Here is a 22,412-nt window from a genome sequence, read left to right as displayed (position 1 = left end):
GGTTCCTGATGCTAGAGTTTGCTTAACAACAGCCAGCCTGGTGATCTACAATTTGAGTGGCATAGTAGGAGTATGGTACTAGCGCCCTTATTTGCCTAAGGGCAGATGATTTGATTGGTCAGGACATTATTATCTTGGTCGTACTGTGGAAATGGGTTTGGGAGGCTATAGCGTTCTTATCCTAGATAGCATGGGGACGGTGGTTGGAGGGAGTGAACGGACCGGCGTGCGCGAGACGGGCTAGACTTTCCCTTGATTTTTTGGGTTGGATGGGGAGGGTAGACGACGCGTCCAGACCGTGTGCGTGCGTGCGTGTGGCTAAAGAAAGGAGTTGTTCAAAGTGGATGGGATCAAGTGGGCAAGTGCTCAACAAATGTAAGGTCGCTTTCCCTTCCATGTGGCGGGAATCACACGGTCATGTTGTAGGTCTTCTCTTCTCCACCCAAGTCAAGAATGCCCTGCGATATCTGAGTAATAGTAGTTGTAATAGTAATACTAGTAATTGTAGGAGTAAATATCTGGAACAATCTAGAAATTGCTTGCTACAAACAGAGCTCGCTCTCATCTCGTACGTCTTGTATCAGTATCACCGGGGTGCTTAGCTGCTAAGATAAAACTGAAGTGACGAAGGAAGGAAGGAAGCAAGTCGTAGAAGAAAGTGACCAACGATCCATCCATCCAACCCTTCCAAAGACCAAGATGATGATGATAGCTTCTCCTCTACTATTAATACCCCTTCTACTTCTCCCTCCTCATCTCATTCATTACTCACTCTTTTACTCTTCTTGACAAGAGTAGAACAACAACAACATCATCATCATCTATCACACACACTATCAGGGCAGGTGATCGAATAGCTAGGAAGCAAGCAAGCAGAGAGTAGTAGATCGAGTGATCGGAGGATGGGGTCGCGGTACGAGGTGGAGGTGACGGTGTCGTCGGCGCGGGACCTCAAGAACGTCAACTGGCGCAACGGCGACCTCAAGCCCTACGCCGTGCTCTGGGTCGACGACGGCGCCAAGTGCTCCACCCGCGTCGACCTCGACAACGCCGACAACCCCAACTGGGACGACAAGCTCACCCTCCCTCTCCCCCCCTCCTCCCGCCTCGACGACGCCCTCCTCTACCTCGACGTCGTCCACGCCAACGCCGCCGAGGGCGTCAAGCCGCTCGTCGGCTCCGCCCGCCTCCCGCTCCGCGACGTCCTCGACGACGCCGGCGTAGGCGCCCGCGTCTCCCGCTCCCTCCGCCTCAAGCGCCCCTCCGGCCGCCCCCAGGGACGCCTCGACCTCCGCCTCGCCGTCCGCGAGTCCGCGCGCTACTACGACCCCTCGCCCTACCCGGCTCCCTACGGCCAACCCGCCGGAACACGCGACCCCTATGGCGCCCCGCCTCCGGCCTACAGCTCCGGCTCAGGCGGGCAGTACCCGTACGGTGGTGGCTACGGCTCAGGCGGGTACGCGGCGCCGCCGGCAGGGTACCCGAGCGCCTACGGGGCGCCGCCACAGCCAGCGTACGGCGGCGCGCCTCCTGTGGCGGCGTACGGTGCAGCAGGTGGGGCGCCGGTGGTTGTGGAGGAGACGAAGAAGAAGAGCAAGATGGGGATGGGGACAGGGCTGGCGGTGGGCGCGGCGGCGGGCGTGCTGGGAGGGCTGGCGCTGGCCGGCGGCGCGAGCTACCTGGAGGACAAGTTCGAGGAGGGCGTGGCGGAGAAGGTGGAGGACGATCTCGACAGAGACGACGACTACGCCGCCGGCGGCTACGACGACGACTATTAATTAATTCCATTTTCATTTTATTCATCCAACCACACCACGCCTATCCCTGCACTTCAAAGTTCAAACTCATCCTAATATAACCGAATAATAATACCTATACTTACTATTACCTCTTTTTATATGATACTCCAATAATTGAGAAACACAAATTAAACAAGAGTAATAATCAATTTTTGGTTTAGAAAACAACTCATTATTCATGCTGATGATGATGTGTTGTTCATTTCTTTTTCATTCAAGGGGGGAAAAAAGAATCTTTCTCCTCGCCAAGAAAGAGAGATGTTGATGAACAATATTTATATCAGACCGATCCAGTGTGGATTTGGACATTCCTGCACTGTCGTCTATCGGTGTGGAATTGTCTATAAAATACTCCATCTATTTCTAAATATTCAATACCGTTTATTTTTCTAAATATGTTTGACCGTTCGTTTTATTTAAAAAAAATTAAGTAATTATTAATTCTTTTCCTATCATTTGATTCATCGTTAAATATACTTATATATATACATATAGTTTTATATACTTCTTAAAAGTTTTTAAATAAGACGAACGGTTAAATATGTGCTAAAAAGTTAACGGTGTCAAATATTTAGAAACGGAGGGAGCGAGTACTAGCTAGTATTTGATTTAAGCAGAGTGGAAAAATACTATCTTGCATTATGAAATGTTTGACGTTTTGAACTAGCCAACGTCATTCACGAAGTCTGTAATTTGATGGGAATATTATAGTAGTATTGTGTACTACTTCCTCCATTTCATAGTGTAAGTTATTCTAGCATTTTCTATATTTATATTGATGTTAATGAATCTAGACATATATATCTATATTTATTAACATCAATATGGATGTGGAAAATACGAATAAATTATATTGTAAAATGGAGAGAGTAATAAGTAGAACAACATCATCATCTATCACACTATCAGAGCAGAGGATCGAATTGCAAGCAGAGTGATCGAGTGTATCATCTTGCTGTGCGCGCGGCGGCCAGCGAACACGACGACTCAAGTGGTAGCCCAAACCAAATTAAAGCCCATGTTTTGAAGAACTGCAAGCCCATTTTTGCCAGCCATAGCCCATAAGGCATTGTACCATGCTTCACCTCAGCCCACGGTCTGCGATTAATCAATGATCATTCAATCAAATCAAATCAATTTTTTTTACATCTGGGTGGCTAATTAGCAAACATTTCTCTGGAAACCTAAATAAAGTAGCGAACAACTTATTCACAATAACGAGAGAAACCTCGTGCGTTGCTGCGGTATACATATGTACATATATATATATATATATATATATATATATATATATATATATATATATATATATATATATATATATATATATATCGGTCGTTGGAAGACATATTTTTCTCCGTCTCATAAAAAAAAATCTAGGTGGATAGGATACATAGGTTGGTTATTTTTTAATTTGGACATGGGGAGTACGTACGAGAGCAAGGCCTCCAACAGCCAGCCGGCGACACTCAACGCAGGTGCCACCTCAACGCAGGTAATTCTACGTATATATATCTATCATCGATCGGATGCAGCGGTGCAGAAAATCATATACGCGAACCCACTTATAATACAAATAAACGGGTAACAGCCAAATTACCTGTTTATTTATATTTTCACTGGTAGAGAAACCGTCTTTACTCCCGATTTTTAACCCCCTATAGTCCTGGTTAGAAACCGGGACTATAAATCCGAGACTAAAGATCGCTATATCTTAATCCCGGGTGAAATAATCGAGTAAAGATTGATCTTTAGTCCCGGTTGGTGTTAGAATCGGGATTAAAGAGAGGATAGGGGCAACCCCGGTTGGTCCTTTTTTTTCTCCCAAATCGAGTGGGATGTATATACCCAAATCAAACACCAAATACCTAAATCGAGTACCATGCATATACCCAAATCCCCAAATCAAAGTAACATCCTAAATCATTCACATCACAAATACAAATCCTAAGTTATTTACACACAAATCAAATACATCACAAATCTTAAAAAAATACACACAAATCAAATGCATCACAGATCGATTATACATCTCAGATCATGCAATGAATCACAAATTCTAAAAAAAAAGAAATTATACATATGTTAATCACAAATTAAAAAAAAAAACGCCTGCCGCCCCGTGCGTGGCCCTGCCGGCCGCCGGATGTGAGGAGGAGGGAGGAGGAGGAGGAAGGGGAGGAGGGGGGAGAAGGAGAGGGGAGGGGAGAAGGAGGAAGTAGATTTGAGGGATAGGAGGAGAGGTGATGATCCGATCTTATCTAAATATTTCGGTGAGGAGAAAGTCTCGTCTGGGACTTAACCGATCAGATATGGGAGAGAAATATTTACTCCCGGTTGTAAACTACAACCGGGACTAAAGATAGATTTTTAATCCGGGATTAAAGATCTAAATAATTTTTACTCGGACTAAAGTGGTAATTTTTAGTCCGGGCTGGTAGTATCAACCGGGACTAAAGATCCTTGGCCCTCTAACATGCCTCTGACACGCCATGAACCGGGACTAAAGATGAAAATTTTTATAACCGGAACTAAAAACTATTGTGGATTTTGGGCGACCGACCAAAGATGGTTTCTCCAGTAATGATTATAAGTGGATTTACAGGGCTGATCACTTGCACCCTTGATCGGATGAGATAGATCGATAGATCATCTAATAATGTATGTGCGAGTAATGTACATACATACTCCCTCTGTCAAAAAAAAATAACTGGATATGATATATTCTAGTACAATGAATCTGAATAAAGGTATATCCAGATTCGTAATAATAAGATGTATCACGTCTAGTTGAATTTTTACGGGACGGAGGGAGCACAACATACTCCATACATATGTACATGTACAGCAGTGCATATGTAACTCCTACTATGTACGTACTGTACTAACTAGCTAGCTACTGGCCGCCCAGTTTGTACAAGGACGGGCTACACGCAATGCATAACACGTAGGGTACTCCCTATGCTGATACTTAAAATAATGCACTTATGCTGTCGCTTGAGTCCTGACCGACGGCAATTAATTCCCTAAATTTTCTGCTCTGATTGCTCCCTACTCTTTCAATTCTGACCATGATCCATATAGAGAAGCCACATGATATGACATGATACTACCACTGTACTAGATCACGTCCAACTTTAGCAAAAATGTGGCACGCCACAAAAAAAAATGCTAAGAATCTGATTATATATATAACACGTAGAACAAGTACAATGTTAAGAAATTTGCGCGCGCCATGCTAATAAACACAGATCGATCGATGTGACTAAGAAATTTTTGCGATGCTAAAATGTGACGTCCAAAATTCAGGTGTGAGCAAAATTAAAGAAACCCTTAGATTAGATGCCAATAGTAATGTCAGAATGCATTCATGTGAACGGATCGGAGTATTTATATCGAAGAAAGAAATTAAAAGCTAACCATGAATGATACATGGAGCCTAGCTATATATGAGCTGCCAGCTCCGATCCTTTTACTCCACGCGGTCTCCTTTATATAACATATATCCATCTATCCATGTATATATAGGCCCTACGCGCTTATACGTATACTAATGCCACTCCATTAGTAATTCCAAGCTTAATTATTTTCTGACTGATTCGACATCAATAACAAAAGAAAGAAATTGAGCGCATATATGTATATGCAGATCGAGTATATATATACTGAACGAATTGAATTGAAGGTTTTGAACCTGTGTCATGCATCTCGACCAGATCGATCTGTATAATTAACCATACGTACGTATAGTACTATTTCGACTTCAACCTCCAAAATAAGCACAGCTCGATCGATCGGTACAGTGTGATCTACAGTGAGCAACCAACCCCAGCAAGGACCCAACAACGAGTAGTTTACAACTAGCTGATGAATAAATAAATAAATAAATAAATAAATATATATATATATATATATATATATATATATATATATATATATATATATATATATATATATATATATATATATATATTCAGATGATTCGTACGTACGTAGTATAGTACTAAGCTAGCTAGTTAGCACGATTTGATATCGGTACAGTGCTTTATATAGCTGCAAATCTCGATCACTATATATGTTCACCCAATCACCCCAATTTACTCCAGTTAATTGTCACCGTGTTTAGTTCCAAAGTTTTTCTTCAAACTTCTAACTTTTCCATCACATCAAAACTTTCTTACACACAAACTTCCGACTTTTCCGTCACATCGTTCCAATTTTAACAAAACTTTCAATTTTAGTGTGAACTAAACACAGCCACAGGCACACGATTGTACTCTCATCCATTTATGCATGCAGTTAAGTGAGCTCTGCTGCAATGGACGGCTGCAATCACTCCATACGTCCATGCATGGACCAGTACTACTACACTACACTGTTGATTCTTTTTGTGCTGAATAGCGAAATGAATTGTATAATTATTTAAATGCAAAAACAATAATTAAATACTATACAGATTGACAAATGGATTTAACATATATTAATTTGTAAGATATATATATATATATATAAAGTCTTTGCGCGCGAAAATGTCAAAACAATGGCGATTGATGTGTGTCATCGTTTTCTACTCCTTATCCACTAACTTGCATGTACTGGGTACGCATGTAAAATTAAAATTGACTTCACCTATTGAATTAAATTGACCATTAGGTTTCCTACGCATGAGGCTGTGCCGGATCGGAGTTGAGACTTGCCACTGCAGAGAGAAGGAAAGAAGAAATACACTGATAGAGTGATAATAATGTCCTGGTAGTGTTCAGAGTTTAAGAGCAAGTATATTGTAAGACTTATGTTTCCTCGAACTCTGCCATCTAGAATTAGGTGGAGAAGAGATAGTATGAGCCTTGAATGTAAGTTAGGAGACGATGTTATCTCTTACGTAAGGAATAACATCTACATAATCTCTAAGAAAAATATAAGATGACATGAGAGTGAACTAATAAAAGAAAGAATATCGGGATTTGTGTTTAGAGGTGATATGTTGTGGAGTACTTAGTTACTCCATATTTTCCAAATCGGTCATCATATAATGTAATTCAATTTTTTTCAAATTGATCATTATATAACCACATGGGCACAGGATTTCATCGGAATAAAATTAATGCAGCATGGAAGAATATGTACATGCTAGGGTGTAATTGTTATGATGTTTTAATCGATGCATGTATTGTGGAGGAATGTGTGCATGATTTCTTGATTGATGCGATTTAAATTATCTTTGATTTTGGTGTATAAATATATGACATATGATATGTTTTAAATTAGAGGTATTATCCATCTTCACTACAAAACTTTCTCTGATATATACTCTCTCCATAAGAAAAAAAAATCCAATTCTATCTTTGACCTGGATTTTTTTTTTTACGGACGGAGGTAGCACGTAGGAGGACGAACTGTGGAGATCATATTAAGTGGCTAGGTAGCTAGATGCATATGCTTAATTAGTTTGTAGCTATCAAATTATTAATTAACGCGTATATATATAAAAGGTGCATGATATATATGTGCTGCTGATGCATGCGGACACGGGAAGTGGGAGCTACCAAATTAAGCATGCAGATCATATCGAATAAGGAGGAGGGAGGAAGCTAGGGAGCGGGCATTAATGGCAGGCCGGCCAACTCATCTCCCAACGGCTCATGTATACTCCACTGACCGTGTAGTTGTAGAGTAGTGGAGGAGGAGTAAAGTTTTTCACCGTCGCCCGGCCGGCGCCGCTTGCAATTGCAAGCAACGCAACGCATTCATGGCCATCACTAAATGCGCCACCTCCCCGACACTGCTCCGCCTTCAATTCCGATCCATCGTCTCGATCGATCCATCTCTCCCCTACCATACCATCAGCTAGCTAGCTTCTACTCGATCCTCTTCTCCTCTCCTCTCCTCTGGAGCACATCACATCCACCTCTTCGTCTATATCAACCCCGCCTTCCTCTAGCTACCTCTTCACTCGCTCACACTCTGATCAGCTCTCTAATCACATATATATCGTATCGATCAACGACGACGACAATGGCGGCCGTCGACAATGCCCCGCCGTCGCCAGTGGTCACCGTCACCTCCACCCGCACCGTCGCCCCAGCCGCCGCCAAGTGCGTCCTCGCCACATTCGACCTCCCCTACATCACCTTCTACTACAACCAGAAGCTGCTCCTCTACCGCCTCCCCAACGGCGCCTCCGACTTCCCCGACGCCGTCGCCCGCATGTCCGCCTCCCTCTCCGACGCCCTCGCCTACTTCTACCCGCTCGCCGGCCGCATCCGCCAGGACGACCACGACGGCTCCCTCTCCATCCACGGCCAACACGGCGCCGAGGTCATCGAGGCCTCCGCCGACCATGTCTCCGTCGACCAACTCGCCGGAGAGGAGTGCTCGGAGGAGGCGGAGAAGGTGATGCAGCTCCTCGTCCCCTACACCGGCGTCATGAACCTCGAGGGCCTGAACCGCCCGCTGCTCGCCGTCCAGGTACCTACATTACTATTTATTACTAACATTTCTCCAATTTTAATTATTTATATATCCTTTTGATATGATGCCTCAACATAATGATTATTTAGACATTTTTCTCAGGACTTAATTAATTCACACATAATTTACTTTAATTTCCTTCTGGAACTAAACTACTTTAATCTAGTACAGTATGTAAGTATATGTGTTGTGTATTTTTTTTAGTCTCTAGGAGACCGTAAACCTGAACGGTATGTATGCACGTACGTACTTTTGATGAGTATTAGTTGTATAGTACATAGTACACTACTAGCTGTAGCAGTACGTACATACGGTGGTACAATATTGTATTGATGAGCTGAAAATTGAAGGGTGGCATGGAATGGAATGGGCCTTACCTGCAGTATCTGTATGTGCAGGCTGATTAATTAACCAGCCAACCACCAACACTGTCCAAATTTATTACTATACGGAGTACTAGTATATATTACAAACAAATTTAATTAGGTACTCTGATGGAATTGACGCGGTGCATGCAGTTGACACGTCTGCGGGACGGGGTGGCAGTGGGGTGCGCCTTCAACCACGCCGTCCTCGACGGCACCTCCACCTGGCACTTCATGACGTCATGGGCGGAGCTCTGCCGGGGCGGCGGCGCGCCGTCGCTGCTGCCGGTGCACAACCGCGGCATGGCGCGCTCCGTCCGCGTCAACCTCCCGCTCCCGGCGTCCGCCGAGGCGCACGAGAAGACCGACCCCAATGGGCCCAAGGTGCCCCTCGTGGCCCGCGTCTTCTCCTTCCCGCCCTCCGCCGTGGCCCGCGCCAAGGCCGCCGCCAACGCCGCCCTGCCCCCCGGCGCCAAGCCCTTCTCCTCCTTCCAGTCGCTCGCCGCCCACATCTGGCGCGCCGTCTCCCGCGCCCGCGCCCTCGGCCCCTCCGACATCACCGTCTTCGCCGTCTTCGCCGACTGCCGCGCCCGCCTCAGCCCGCCCCTCCCGCCCGCCTACTTCGGCAACCTCATCCAGGCCGTCTTCACCGGCGTGCCCGCGGGGATGCTCCTCGCTGGCCCGCCCGAGCTCGCCGCGGGGCTGCTGCAGAAGGCCATCGACGACCACGACGCCGCCGCCATCACCCGGAGGCTGGAGGAGTACGAGGCGGCGCCCAAGCTGTTCCACTACAGCGACGCCGGCCCCAACTGCGTCGCCGTCGGCAGCTCGCCGCGCTTCAGGGTGTACGACGTCGACTTCGGCTTCGGCCGCCCGGAGCGGGTGCGAAGCGGCGCCAACAACAAGTTCGACGGGATGGTCTACCTCTACCCGGGCCGCGGCGGCGACGGCGGCATCGACGTCGAGCTCTCGCTGCAGCCGGAGCCGATGCAGAGGTTGGACAAGGACCAAGACTTCCTCCAAATGCGAGCCCCTTAATTCTTTTTTTTTTCTTTTATACTCCTATATATTATGATGATTCATCAGCTGCATGTTACTCCCTAGTAGTCTTGTTCCTCCTAAATTGCAACTTCTCCTACTACTCCTTTATGTTTAGTTGGATGCATGCATGGATTCCTTGTTGCTTGCTACTATTTATATATAGTGGAGTACTATGTTGTGTACTATGTTGCTTGCAAGCTACATTTATATGTGGATTTGCATATATTGAATTGGTCCATTACTTAAATAAGGATCGGATATGGAATTAATTAGCAGCTATACAGTTTGTGTGTACTTAATTATTAAGCCCATGCATCATATCTGGCCTGTTGCTTGATTGGAAATGTAACCTATTAATGTATTTGTAATTTTTGTACTCCAATGATTACTGGAATTGCTTACATGTTTAATTTTTAGCCCCCACACACTAATTAAAAGATCATCATACCTTGCTGTAGGCGTATACATATTCTCTGTAGGATCATTCAGTTACGATGGTCATAAACAAATAATGGCGTTCAACCCACAGCTAGTTTAGAGTTGTCGTTTATGATAGAAGTTGAGTCTAACATGATTGGGAAAATATGGACTCCCTCTGTTCCAGAGAATACATATATAAGAACCAATTCTAGATATGACACATATTAGTACTATAAATCTGAATAGAGATGGGAACTTGTTCCAATACATATTAACTAGCCACTTAGTCGCACGTTGCGCGACATTAAATACCCGTATGAAAACCTTGTATATATGAGTAAAAATATATGGTATGAAATTATACTTTAAATTTGAAAATTGACAATACCATAGAACTTAATAAATAATTTTTAGAACCACCGCTGCATAGGGTGGAGCCCATCTTAAGTAATAAGCACAAGTACTGTTATCAGTACGAAATTGGAAACGATAGCCTATAAATCCTCTCTGCTTGGTGATGAGAGGAACTAACTCATATACTGACAGAGAGTAGTAAAATCTAACAAAGTGATCTACAAAATATTTCTGACTTCAAAAGTGTATGAACCTAAGTTATCCTACCATGTGTACTTCGCAGAGTTAAAAAAATTGAATTAGGTTGGGTTTGGAGTATGATGAAAGAGTAAACAAATCCGATGTATATCCATACGGATTTCTGTATTTGCAGCTCTTCAATTCAGTCTAGCTTTTAGCAGCAAAATGAAATATGTGAAATCTAAAGACCAATTATAGTCATAGGAGTTATTATAAAAGAAAATGAGTAAAATACACGGTCGGTCTTTAAAGTTGAGCGCGGGTGTCACTTAGGTCTATAATCTTGAAAATTGCACATCTAGCTCCACCATCTTGTTTAAGTGACTCATTGAGGTCTAAAGGACCTCTAACCGGGTTGACTGGCTTACGTGGCGGTCCAGCGTGGCAACATATTGTATTTTGCCCCCCTTTTTGATTCTCCGTGTCCGATCCAATCCCTTCTTCGCGTGGCGCACGCAGGAACGTGCCGACGGCGACGTGCGCCAGCACGCACACCTGCGGCACCCACCCGTCTCAACCACGCTTCGTCGAGGTCCACGACAGCGGCGACGGAGGACACTGATGTTGGCGAGGCGAGGCCGGAGAACGTGACAAGCGAGGCGGCGCAGCTGTGGTGCGCGACGAGGCGCAGCATCAGCTCAGCCATCGGTATGACGTGGCCGGTGAAGGGGCTGGCGATGAGGATGACGTGCAGCGGCGGTGGGCGAGGTGACGACAGAGGCAGATGAGGGATTTGGGGATTTTTTTGGTGCCCAGGGCTCTACTGAAGTGCGAAGGGGCTATTTGCAAATGAGCTGTCTACGTGGAATGCAACGTAGACGGTCAGCTTCGGTCAAACTAGGTTTGGACCTTAATGAGTCACTTAAACAAGATAGTGGACCTAGATGTGCAATTTATAAGATTATGGACCTAAGTGACACCCGCGCTCAACTTTAAGGACCGGCCGTATATTTTACTCAAAGAAAATTTACCATTTATAGAACCGAATATGAGCATCAAATGAATCATTGTGCTGCTGTACATGAGCATATGGAATCTGACAATGTAGTAAAATAGGTAAATTGGTATTCTGTGAGTTAGTTTATCATGGGACAAACAATCATGCGCTTTGTCAATCGTAGAAAAGGTTGCTGCTTCTTCCTTTAAGATGTATATCTGTTACAGAAAATTTCAGTGCCTTCTCCTTCTAGACCATAATTGACAAGTGTTCATCACTATTCTCTTATTTAAATTGATATTAATTATCTATCTATCTATTATATTATTAAAGGAATAGAAAAAGAAGCCTCCACGTTCGCTCTCATGGCCTAGAAATTCTCACATTAATCGGAGAAAAAGAAAAAACAAAGTCCATATAGGAATACAATTTAATAATAGCTGAAATTCGGAATTAAGAATAAGAAATATAGGAAGGTAAGACTAGAGTTCATATCGGTATACAATAGAACTAATGGAAATTCGGAATTAAAAAATAAGAAAAAATAAATGTAGAGGTTAGAGTCCATCTAGAAATATAATTTAGAAATTAAAAAAAATTCGAAATTAAAAAAAATATTGGATGAAGACTATAGAGTCCATATAGAAATAGAATTTAAAAATAATTAAAATTCAGAATTAAAAAATATTGAAAGATAAGTTTAGAATCCATATATAGAAATACAATTTAGAAATAATATAAATTAGTAATTAAAATAAGGAATATTGGAAGAAGAGTATTGAATCCATACAAGAATTTAAAATTCAGAATAAAACTAATAAAATTAAAGTAGAATTTGGAGTACTAAAATTAGAAATTTAAAAAAGGAATATTGGAAGTTCGCTCTCATGAGACACGCAAAATTATGTTGTCATTTTAATATATTTGAATAATACATTGAGAAAACATATATATTATTATAAGATAGAAAATATAATGATGCTAGCCGCGCAATCTGCGCGGAATTAGGAAATAATATAAATTTAGAATTAAAAATAAGGAATATTAGAAGTAGAGTATAGAGTACATATAAAAATACAATTAAGAAAAAAAATAGAAATTCGGAATTAAAAAATAAGGAGTATTAGAAGTAGAGTATAGAGTCCATATAGGAATTTAAAAACTAACTAAAATTTGGAATAAACATAATAAATTAAAATTAGAGTTTAGAGTCCGTATAAAAATATAATTTACAAATAACTAAAATTCGAAATTAATAAAAACATGGGAAGAAGAGTTTAAAGTCAATATACGAATACAATTTAAAAGTAACTGAAATTCGAAATTAAAAATTAAAGAATATTGAAAGATGAGTTTAGAGTCCATATAGAAATATAATTAGAAATAATAAAAATTCAGAAATAAAAATAAATATTATTAGAAGAAGAGCATAAAGTCTATATAGATATACAATTTACAGAAAATTCGGAATTGAAAAAATATATTAAAAGACGAGTCTAAAGTCCATATAGGAATATATATAATTTACAAATAACTAAAATTTAATATTAAAAATAATTAATAACTAAGACTTATATAAAATACAATATGAATATTACACATTGGTAGTTTTGTAAAGTTATTGCAAAATTTAAAATTATGTTGTCATTTTAATATATTAGAATAATATAATGAGAAAACATATATGCTATTATATGAGAGAAAATATAATGATGCTAGCCGCACAATTTGTGTGGACCACCATGCTAGTTTAGTTAATGAGGGAAGACAATAATGTTAGGACACACCAACAGAAGAGAAAAAAAATCTAATATAAAACCAGAGCACATTAAGTTCAAAAGCTACATACCAAAAGCCATCGTCAACTGACGGATGAATGCATCGCTTATTCGCTTCATTGCTTGAGTTAAATTAATCGCAAGTTTAAGCTAGCTAGCTAGCTGGGGAGTTCACACAGGAACTGATCAAATAGCATACCAATCTCAAAGTAAACTTTTCATCGAGCACCTTGTGTGCATGGATGGTGAAATCAAGGAAGCCAGTTATCGGCCGAAGCATAGCGAAGATCCTGGCATGTGCATGCTTGGAGCAATCCTGACATGGCCTCTGCAGAGAGAAGAATAAGGATGTGGTGGCGCACAGCTGGGAGGCCTAAGCATCTATGGGGTCGCCGGAGCATGCTCTACATGGGCCACAGCCGCATCTACATGGACCGCTACTACGACCCCATCGAGCTCCATGGGCAGCCGCCGCCACTGCTGTGAGTCTACATGGCACTGACCTCAATAGTTTCGTTTGAGTTTTATGGCTTTCACCGCTGCCGCCGCCGCGTGGAACCAGGGCGCCTCTTTGTGATGGCTGGCGACGAGGGGTTAGCGCTGGCCGGTGATGCTGTGATCTCCTTATACCTGGTGGTGTGCCGCGATCTGTTAATGGGGAGGAGACGGAGGGGATTGGGAGGAGACGCGGTGGCGGCAACGATGGGGAGGAGGCACGGAGCGATGGCACCGGAGACTTTAGGAGGACGTGGCGGCGAGGGGGACGCGCGCTGTCTCCGGCTATCCGCCTCTCGGACGCGAGTAGAACGAAAGGAAATTATTCTTTCCCCAATAGGGTAGGGACGTGGAAGGGGCTATTTTTAAAAAGCAACTTCTTGAAGGACCAAGAAGATATTTTGTCTATTGAAGGATCGGACGGTCCATGTTTTCCTGGTGACGTGGCGCATTGTGGTGGTGAAAAACTTTAGTTTTTTCACTACTTTAAATTATCTAATTATTAACTGATATACAAATTAATATGGTATAATTTAGTTAGAACATTGATAATCTACTTGAGGTCTTGTGACCCTGGAAAATTGTATGTAGAATCGTCATTAATGGGACACATCTTAGTATTGCCCATATTCATAGTAATAAGATGTAAAACTAGGATGTGTTCCATTCAATACTATTATTTGTAATATTATGGGATGAAGGTGGTAATGGAAACTTGAAAATTACCGTTGGATAAAAAATAAACGTTTGAGATTTGTCCACATTGTTAATAGTAAAAGTTTTACTGGGAGTAAAATTTTTAATCTAGGGAAAAAAAATGATGTAACACTGCAATGGGCCGGAACGAGGATGCGACTGAAATGGGCTTAAGTAGGATGGGCCGCGCGACCTGTGGCTCCTCGCCTTGGGAGCCTTTTGTTGAGGTGTTTGGCAAGTGAAACTCTGCAAATTGTCAACTGTTAATGAATAGTAGTACAATCTTTCACGGCCATACATGTTTGTCGTAAGTAAACAACCGTGACACAAGCTAGTAGGCTCAGTACATCTCCCTTTAATTCAGTCGTTTCCTGCGCATAATTAGTCAAGCTGATCACGACGTGGGGCACGAGAGTGGTTAATTAAAGGCGTGTGCCGCCTGGCTGCCATCACACATACTATACGTACTCTGGTATATTAGATTAGGTCAAGTGTTCTGACTAGGTTGCTCTAATTAACAGTTGATATGATTTTGGGTGCTCATCGATCGAAATCCAAGGGGGAAAATGAAAGATTTACCTCAACATATAATTTCTTTTCCCAGAGAACAGAACAATTGAGATTAATGTGTTGAATCGTTCTCTCCTATCTAGTAGTACTAGCTGGAGTACTTATTAGTATACTGTATAATATTTAATCTGCAATTTAGAAAGGCAACTGGGTCGTCCAAGTCCACGCAGTGGGAAGGAAGGCCAGAGCCCAGAGAGACCAAGCAGCACACAAGTTGCACTAATCTATTACTCGATCTGGAAGCAGCACGGCGAGAGGGCCCACAGATCAGTGACGACTGTGCCTTAATTGACAAACCAGGCAAGCAGGCTTTATCTAGCTTAGCTTGTTGTTTAGGATAGGAGGAAGGGAGGGACAGATATATATTCTCGTATGAGCTGAATTAATTTTCATCAATTCCCACTTTCCCAGTACAGTGCAGTGCCAGCAAGTGAAGGAACAATTAATCACACGTACCCTAGCCAGCTTGCTAATAAACAAAGCGCTTGATTGGAGTTAAAATTTAGCGAAAGCCTGCCCATTCATGTGCTTAAAAGGTTCAGAAACTAACACTGATGCATCTCCAAAGAAAAAAATAGTTCAGAAACAGCAAATTAGAAGGCACGTACCAGGATTAAAAGAGGCTACCTAGAAAACTAACCTAAGTTTTTTAAGTGAAAAACTTTTAAAAATTATTATATATTATAGTTGTAATATAATTACATCGTAACTGTAGTATAATTATATTATAACTTATAATAAAAGTATTAATAAATTTATATATGTAACCTTGTACAAGAATTAGGTTAAAATATAGTTAGAGGGTAGCGACGTACACTAGCTATAATTATATCATCTTTATAATGTAATAATATCGTAGTTATATTTGAAAGTTTTTTCTTAACAAAGAGCTTGTGATAATATTGTTTTAGCAATTCCGGATTAAAATATGAAAGAGATTAAATAATGAGTATGTATGTATTATATGTAAGTACAGTAATATAGTATTAACCTCTGACATGTCCCTTTCGGGTTGGGTTGCATTTGAGGGAGGCTTCAAGTAGGGATGCTCTTAACGGATGACGAAGCTAAGCTTGCTTTATCTCCTAGCTCCTCATCTAGCTTTCGTTGAGTTGACTTATTATTAGTCATTCCAATTTCCATCCATCCATTCATCCCCTCTTCTTCTTCTTATGATCTCTTCTTGTTCTAATTGCGACCGCAATTATCAACAACTAGTTAGTTACATACGTAGCATGATTCCAGGCGGTGGCGGCGGCGGCGGCGGCGGCGGAATTAGCCCTTACTTGGTGCAGAGCCAGCATGGGCATGGTGGCGGCGTCGACGGCATGGAGATGGAGGAGGGCGGCGGCTTCATGGGCGAGCAGCCACAGTGCCACCCGCTGCTCTACAACCTGTCCGTGCTCAAGGACAGGGTGCAGCAGCTGCACCCGCTCGTTGGCCTCGCCGTCGCCCACAACGCCCACGCCCACGGCCCCCTCGACGTCTCCGCCGCCGACGCCATCATCCAGGAAATCGTCGCCGCCGCCTCCTCCATGATGTACGCCTTCCAGCTGCTCTGCGACCTCGGCACGGCGCCAACCACCGCGCCATCACAGGAGACCGCCGCCGCCTCCGCCGTTGTTGTCAAGAACAACGACCATGCCGCCGATGCCGGTCAGATGGAGGACGACCATCTCATGCAGCAGCAGTGGCAGCAGAACGGCAGCCGCCAGCACGATTACAGCAGCCATGCCCATGCGCCGCCGGTGTTCCACAGCGAAACGGCGGCACCGGCAGGCGCGACGTCGGCGACGGACACGATCATCGAGCTGGACGCGGCGGAGCTGCTTGCCAAGTACACGCACTACTGCCAGGTGTGCGGCAAGGGGTTCAAGCGCGACGCCAACCTGCGGATGCACATGCGCGCGCACGGCGACGAGTACAAGAGCAAGGCGGCGCTGTCCAATCCGACCAAGCTGCTCGCCAAGGGAGGCGACGAGACGATGGCGGCGGCGGCGAGGAAGTACTCGTGCCCGCAGGAGGGTTGCCGGTGGAACAGGAGGCACGCCAAGTTCCAGCCGCTCAAGTCGGTGATCTGCGCAAAGAACCACTACAAGCGCAGCCATTGCCCCAAGATGTACGTGTGCAACCGCTGCGGCCGCAAGCACTTCTCCGTCCTCTCCGACCTCCGCACCCACGAGAAGCACTGCGGCGACCACCGCTGGCTCTGCTCCTGCGGCACCTCCTTCTCCCGCAAGGACAAGCTTATCGGCCATGTCTCCCTCTTCGCCGGCCACCAGCCGGTCATGCCGCTCGACGCCCCCCGCGCCGGCAAGAGGCAGCGATCGTCCTCGGCGTCCGTCGCCGGGAACATTGACGACACCACCGGCATTGGCATGGGCGCCGCCTGACGACCTTACTAACTAACTGTGATTGTATTGTTGCCATCACCTGCTGCATATATATGTCCATGAAAGATTCAATCCAGTACTGCATGGCTAGTTAAATTAGCATGACAATGCTAATTGGAACACACATGTTAATTTGGAAATCGATCAGGGCAGCAATTTCAGGCAGTTTATCAGTTAGTTCTATACATTAGCTTATGAGATGTGTGATGAATATATACTGTATTAGCTAACTAGCTAGGGGCTTTAGCTTTACAATATAATACTAAGGTTTATTACAAACTGTCTTGGTAATAATGAATGCATGATATACTACTCCAATAATCAAGATGGTTATGCATGGTAAATAATGTAATACTCCTGTTTGTCTTGTCTTGCAATTAACTTCTAGGGTCCATGCAAAGATCGAGAGAGATGGAACAGAAGATCATCATCCTAAGTTCCCAAGTAACGGATATGGGGATATATTTAACTAGAAATTGAACTAAGGTATGGTATATATTGATTTGCAATTGGTTAATTGGGGGCAAGCTACCTAGGTAGAATATGCATGCTTTATATATACTACCACCTCCATTATCAAATAAATGAGATTTCCTAGATTATATGTAGTCAAACCTCAAAACATTAATGGATGCAAAAATGTTATGATTTATTATGTGTAATTAATATTAATAGATTTATCATGTAAAACACTTTTATATAATCCCTCAGTTTCAAATTACTTATCATTATATCAAATCTCACACAAACAAATGAGATGTGTAAATTATATTGTCACCCTCACTATATTTACACCCTAATTATTTTCTCAAAGTAGCCATTAGCCCACTAACTTTGATTGTTTTTTATGAGCCAATGAAATTAAGTTGTGATTACATTGATGAAAGGTTAAGGAGAAAGGGCAGCATCTAAAAGTGCTTTGAATGTGAGAATGGCAAATATCTTGGTAAAAATAATTGAACGCTAGAATGCGGACAGAGTATTGTTTTAATTTTTTTTACAACTTTTTAATTATAAAATGCAATGATGAGGTATCCAAAATATTGGGTTTGTTTGGTTTGCTACCATATCAAAATGTTGGCAATGCTAAAACCTAAACACATTTTAGTAGGGAATATTTTGGCATCAAACGAAAATAACTTGTTAAGTCAAAAGGAAACAATGGTGCTATTCAAGATGGATATAGAGTGTGTTTGGCTGGCCTTGTTGTCCTAACCGTCACGCTACGACAGTTGTACTCCCTCCATCTCATAATCTAAGACGTTCATGCATTCCAAGATTTAACCTCCAAAACATTTTGACCAACATTTAGTACAATATGAATTAAATTTTACTTGCTAAAAATTATATCATTGGATTGACATTTGAATTTACTTTCATTTCATATGGTTATAATTTTGTTACTACAAAGTTTATAATATATGAGAAATTATAAGACAAAGATTAGTTTTGTAGACCGTGTCAAGTTTGACTTATATTATGGGATAGAGGGAGTAAATGGTTGTCGGTTGTCCTATAGTTCCATACCTCCCATTCATGATGTATAGTTTGAATCGTCTTAGCATCTCTCCTTTTAAATCCCTTCTTCAATTAATTCTCCCGAGTAATTGACTGTTTGAGTATAGATATGTATGGTCACATGATATTCGATTGTGTTTGCTGATCTTGATGTGTAGGCAGGATATGGACAACCAACAACAAATGTGGAGTATGTATATACAGTCGCGCTTGAATGTGTTATATGCGTATTTGCGTAGGTGTGTTCCTAGCTTAAGCTACATGTGCACGTGTATATATATAAGAGCATGTTCATTTTGTACCGTGTTTTTAAAAAATTATACATCATATTTACAGATAACCTAGAAGCTAGTGTGTTTAGAACACAATCGCTAAGGAATTATACATTTTTTAAAAAAAAAAACACTACCGAGAGATGATCCGGCCTGGAACCGTACGTGGTTCTGCCGCCAGAGAAAAAACATGAGCGGGGAAGTGGAAATTAATGGGCCGAGCGAGATTAAGGAGCTGACATCTGGCCCAGCAGCCCAATACATGTCAAGGCAGAGATAATGTGCTTGATTCGCTAGCCCTGTATGGCTGTATGGCTGTATCATTTCGTTCCTCATTAATCTATGCATTCTATAAATACATACTATAAAATTATTAGCCCATTAAATCTAAAACTCAATAGGAAAGCATGTCATATCATTATCCACTAACAATAATTATTTATCAAAAGCTCATGCAAGCATATAGTATATTCTAAAAAATCAACATGTAAACATATTTATCTATAATATTTATAATACTTAACATATATCTATCCATATATTCCATATCAAAGCAGAGGGTATTATTTAAGAATTTGTTTCATGATTAGTAACTCTAGCTTTTCATATCTTTTCCTACCTTCTGCTTCCTGCGATGTAAATCTTGACCAACAACCTAATATTTTATTTACAATCTCCTAGAGAGCCTATTAAATTTATTTTTCTTCAAACATGTCTTGGCAAAACAATTTCATTTGATGGTAATAACTAATCTCCTATTCACTTCTTGCTCGATTGTTCAAAGAACATATTAAAGATTTCTTAGTACTTTCTGAAGCAAAACATGGGGAATATGATCTAGTTAATAAATGAGGAAAGAGAAAGAAACCATGTCTTGCATGAAACATAGTTTCTACACAACATCCAAGATATCATATGAGATAAGTAGCATTAAATTTAAGTATGGAATAGTAGTGTTTGTATTAGAAGAGTAGTGTCTAGTACTAGTTTCTTGATGATGTGAAGTTTATAGAAACTATGTTTAGTTTCTTGGGTTGAGAATGGCCTTATCTCTCCTCCTTTATCTCCTCGATATGTGTGCATAGCTTGCTTATAGTTTGCTATTGTACCTGCTCTAAGGGTAGTCCCAACCCTTCAATTAGGATGGTGTCTATAGCATTAACTACATTGCCATGTAGGATTTTTAGCTTATGTGACACTATATTAATTAAGAGAGAGAGTGAAGAGAGGAAGAAACTATGTCTCATGCAAGACACAGCTTCAACACGAGAACCTATGCACTAGATACTATCAAGTTTTGCATTGGGGGAGAATAATGTCTTCATAATAGATGAAGAATAAATATAATTGGTAGAGAAGATGAAGAATAAATATAATTGGTAGAGAAGAGAGATGATGTATTTATTAATGGCCCACTTTAAGAAACCATAAGTTGTAGAGTGTAGTTTCTATTGTGATGTCTTATTGACATGGTACCATAGACACTGCTTATGGACATTATGGGTTAGGACTACCCTAAGATGTACTCCATTTAATAGTGCAATGATAAAAAGTGTATGATTTTAGCCCTAAATCTCGTGTTTTCTTAACACATTTATAATTTCTTTTCACAAAATACTAATGATATCATATCCGGTCGATGGATAGACAAGTTATATATTAAACAAAGGAACGAGCGGTTGAGTAAACGGGTTGGCTTTGCATTGTTTCTTGAACGTGCAGCATCATCATCATATCTACGTAGTAATTAAAATACGATATGATTCTTCACAGCATGCCAGTTAAAGCAAAGGCAGCGTCGTGGCTAAGCGAACTATACTAGTATACATGTTGCAATCGACGGAACGAGCTAGCAACGACATTTGTCCGGACAGCTGACATGTCAACACACAATAACCGTCACTGCTACTACTATTAATTGTCAACGGCCTCGCCTGGTCAAGATCTTAATTAACTGGTACATCTGTCAAAGATCTCTTTCACATAGTGTATGTAGTATTCATATATGATCACGTTATTAATTAATGCATGCTGCCTATCAAACCTCGCAAACAAATTTTGTACTTATATAGTAAAAGAGTAATTTTCTCTTTTTTTTTCATTTATAGTACGAAACAAAGTTGTGTGTGCTTGATGACTTGGACGAAAAATTCCAGACGACATCCTGATCTTGTGAGTTGTGACCAGAGAGACTCTACTACTACTACTAGAACAAAAATAATTAAATGAATTATAGCTAGTGATCGAGCGCAGCTCATATATAGGAGTATGAGTGATCAGTGACTGACTGGTGGGGTCTCAGTTACTACTACGAGTAATCAATTAGGTGGCCATACGTCTGAATCGACGTGTCTAAATAAAAATCGTCCATTACGTGCTCGTCGTTGAGCAACAATAAAAGTCCACGGTCAGCCAAACCGGAACACGAACGGAAACTTCGGCCTCGAAAAAATTGCCAAATTAGATAAATTTTCCAAATTGCACCTTGAAACTCTCCATTTGCAAACTACGTACCTACAGCCGCGTGCTTAATATATATATTAATCTCACCGCTTAATACTAAGCTAATTATATATATATATATATATATATATATATATATATATATATATATATATATATATATATATATATATATATATATATATATATATATATATATATATATATATATATATATATATATATATATATATATATATATATATATATATATATATATATATATATATATATATATATGGGACTCCATTGTGCCCAGGCTCCAAGACATCAAACACACAAATTCTCTCAAAATTTAAAAATTTACAAATTGTAAGTAGATATCTAGGTATATGAATTTGATTCATACAAATACCTAACAACAAAACAACTCAAACTCAACTTTATTTCACAATTCATTATTACATACCTAACGAATTATATGTTTGGATGTTATATACCTAGAACCAAAATCTAACAAAAAAAAGTTCAAACTCAGTTCAAACTTGTTTGAACTTGTTAGTAAAGAAGTTAATGTTCATATCTAAACATTTAAAAAAAATTCATACTCATTCAAATTGG

At 41.2% G+C, this 22,412-nt stretch overlaps 3 protein-coding genes across 3 annotated transcripts; all 3 read left to right on the top strand.

The window, feature by feature from the left end:
* The first annotated feature begins 725 nt into the window (after positions 1 to 725).
* Positions 726 to 2,233, top strand: LOC4346336 (pro-resilin). Its single transcript, NM_001422689.1, has one exon. The coding sequence runs from the start codon at positions 903 to 905 to the stop codon at positions 1,776 to 1,778; it is 876 nt and encodes a 291-aa protein (NP_001409618.1). The 5' UTR covers positions 726 to 902; the 3' UTR covers positions 1,779 to 2,233.
* A 5,517-nt stretch (positions 2,234 to 7,750) lies between these two features.
* Positions 7,751 to 9,861, top strand: LOC4346335 (BAHD acyltransferase DCR). Its single transcript, XM_015794363.3, has 2 exons — positions 7,751 to 8,267; positions 8,789 to 9,861. Exons 1-2 carry the CDS (start codon positions 7,815 to 7,817, stop codon positions 9,671 to 9,673), a joined length of 1,338 nt encoding a protein of 445 aa, XP_015649849.3. The 5' UTR covers positions 7,751 to 7,814; the 3' UTR covers positions 9,674 to 9,861.
* A 6,383-nt stretch (positions 9,862 to 16,244) lies between these two features.
* On the top strand, positions 16,245 to 17,740 carry LOC4346334 (protein SENSITIVE TO PROTON RHIZOTOXICITY 2). The gene has a single exon (XM_015794028.3). The coding sequence runs from the start codon at positions 16,339 to 16,341 to the stop codon at positions 17,557 to 17,559; it is 1,221 nt and encodes a 406-aa protein (XP_015649514.1). The 5' UTR covers positions 16,245 to 16,338; the 3' UTR covers positions 17,560 to 17,740.
* The last annotated feature ends 4,672 nt before the right edge of the window (positions 17,741 to 22,412 follow it).

This window comes from Oryza sativa, chromosome 8, assembly GCF_034140825.1.
Source record: "Oryza sativa Japonica Group chromosome 8, ASM3414082v1".
Taxonomy (NCBI): Eukaryota; Viridiplantae; Streptophyta; class Magnoliopsida; order Poales; family Poaceae; genus Oryza; species Oryza sativa.
Note: the sequence above shows the minus strand (reverse complement) of the source record. Positions and strands in the feature narration are given on the sequence as shown.

Excerpts from the sequence above, each read along its gene's own strand:
- LOC4346336 (NM_001422689.1), top strand. The coding sequence starts at position 903 with ATGGGGTCGCGGTACGAGGTGGAGGTGACGGTGTCGTCGGCGCGGGAC.
- LOC4346335 (XM_015794363.3), top strand. The coding sequence starts at position 7,815 with ATGGCGGCCGTCGACAATGCCCCGCCGTCGCCAGTGGTCACCGTCACC. Across the intron at positions 8,268-8,788 it reads GCCCGCTGCTCGCCGTCCAG|TTGACACGTCTGCGGGACGG; the intron begins GTACCTACATTA and ends CGGTGCATGCAG.
- LOC4346334 (XM_015794028.3), top strand. The coding sequence starts at position 16,339 with ATGATCTCTTCTTGTTCTAATTGCGACCGCAATTATCAACAACTAGTT.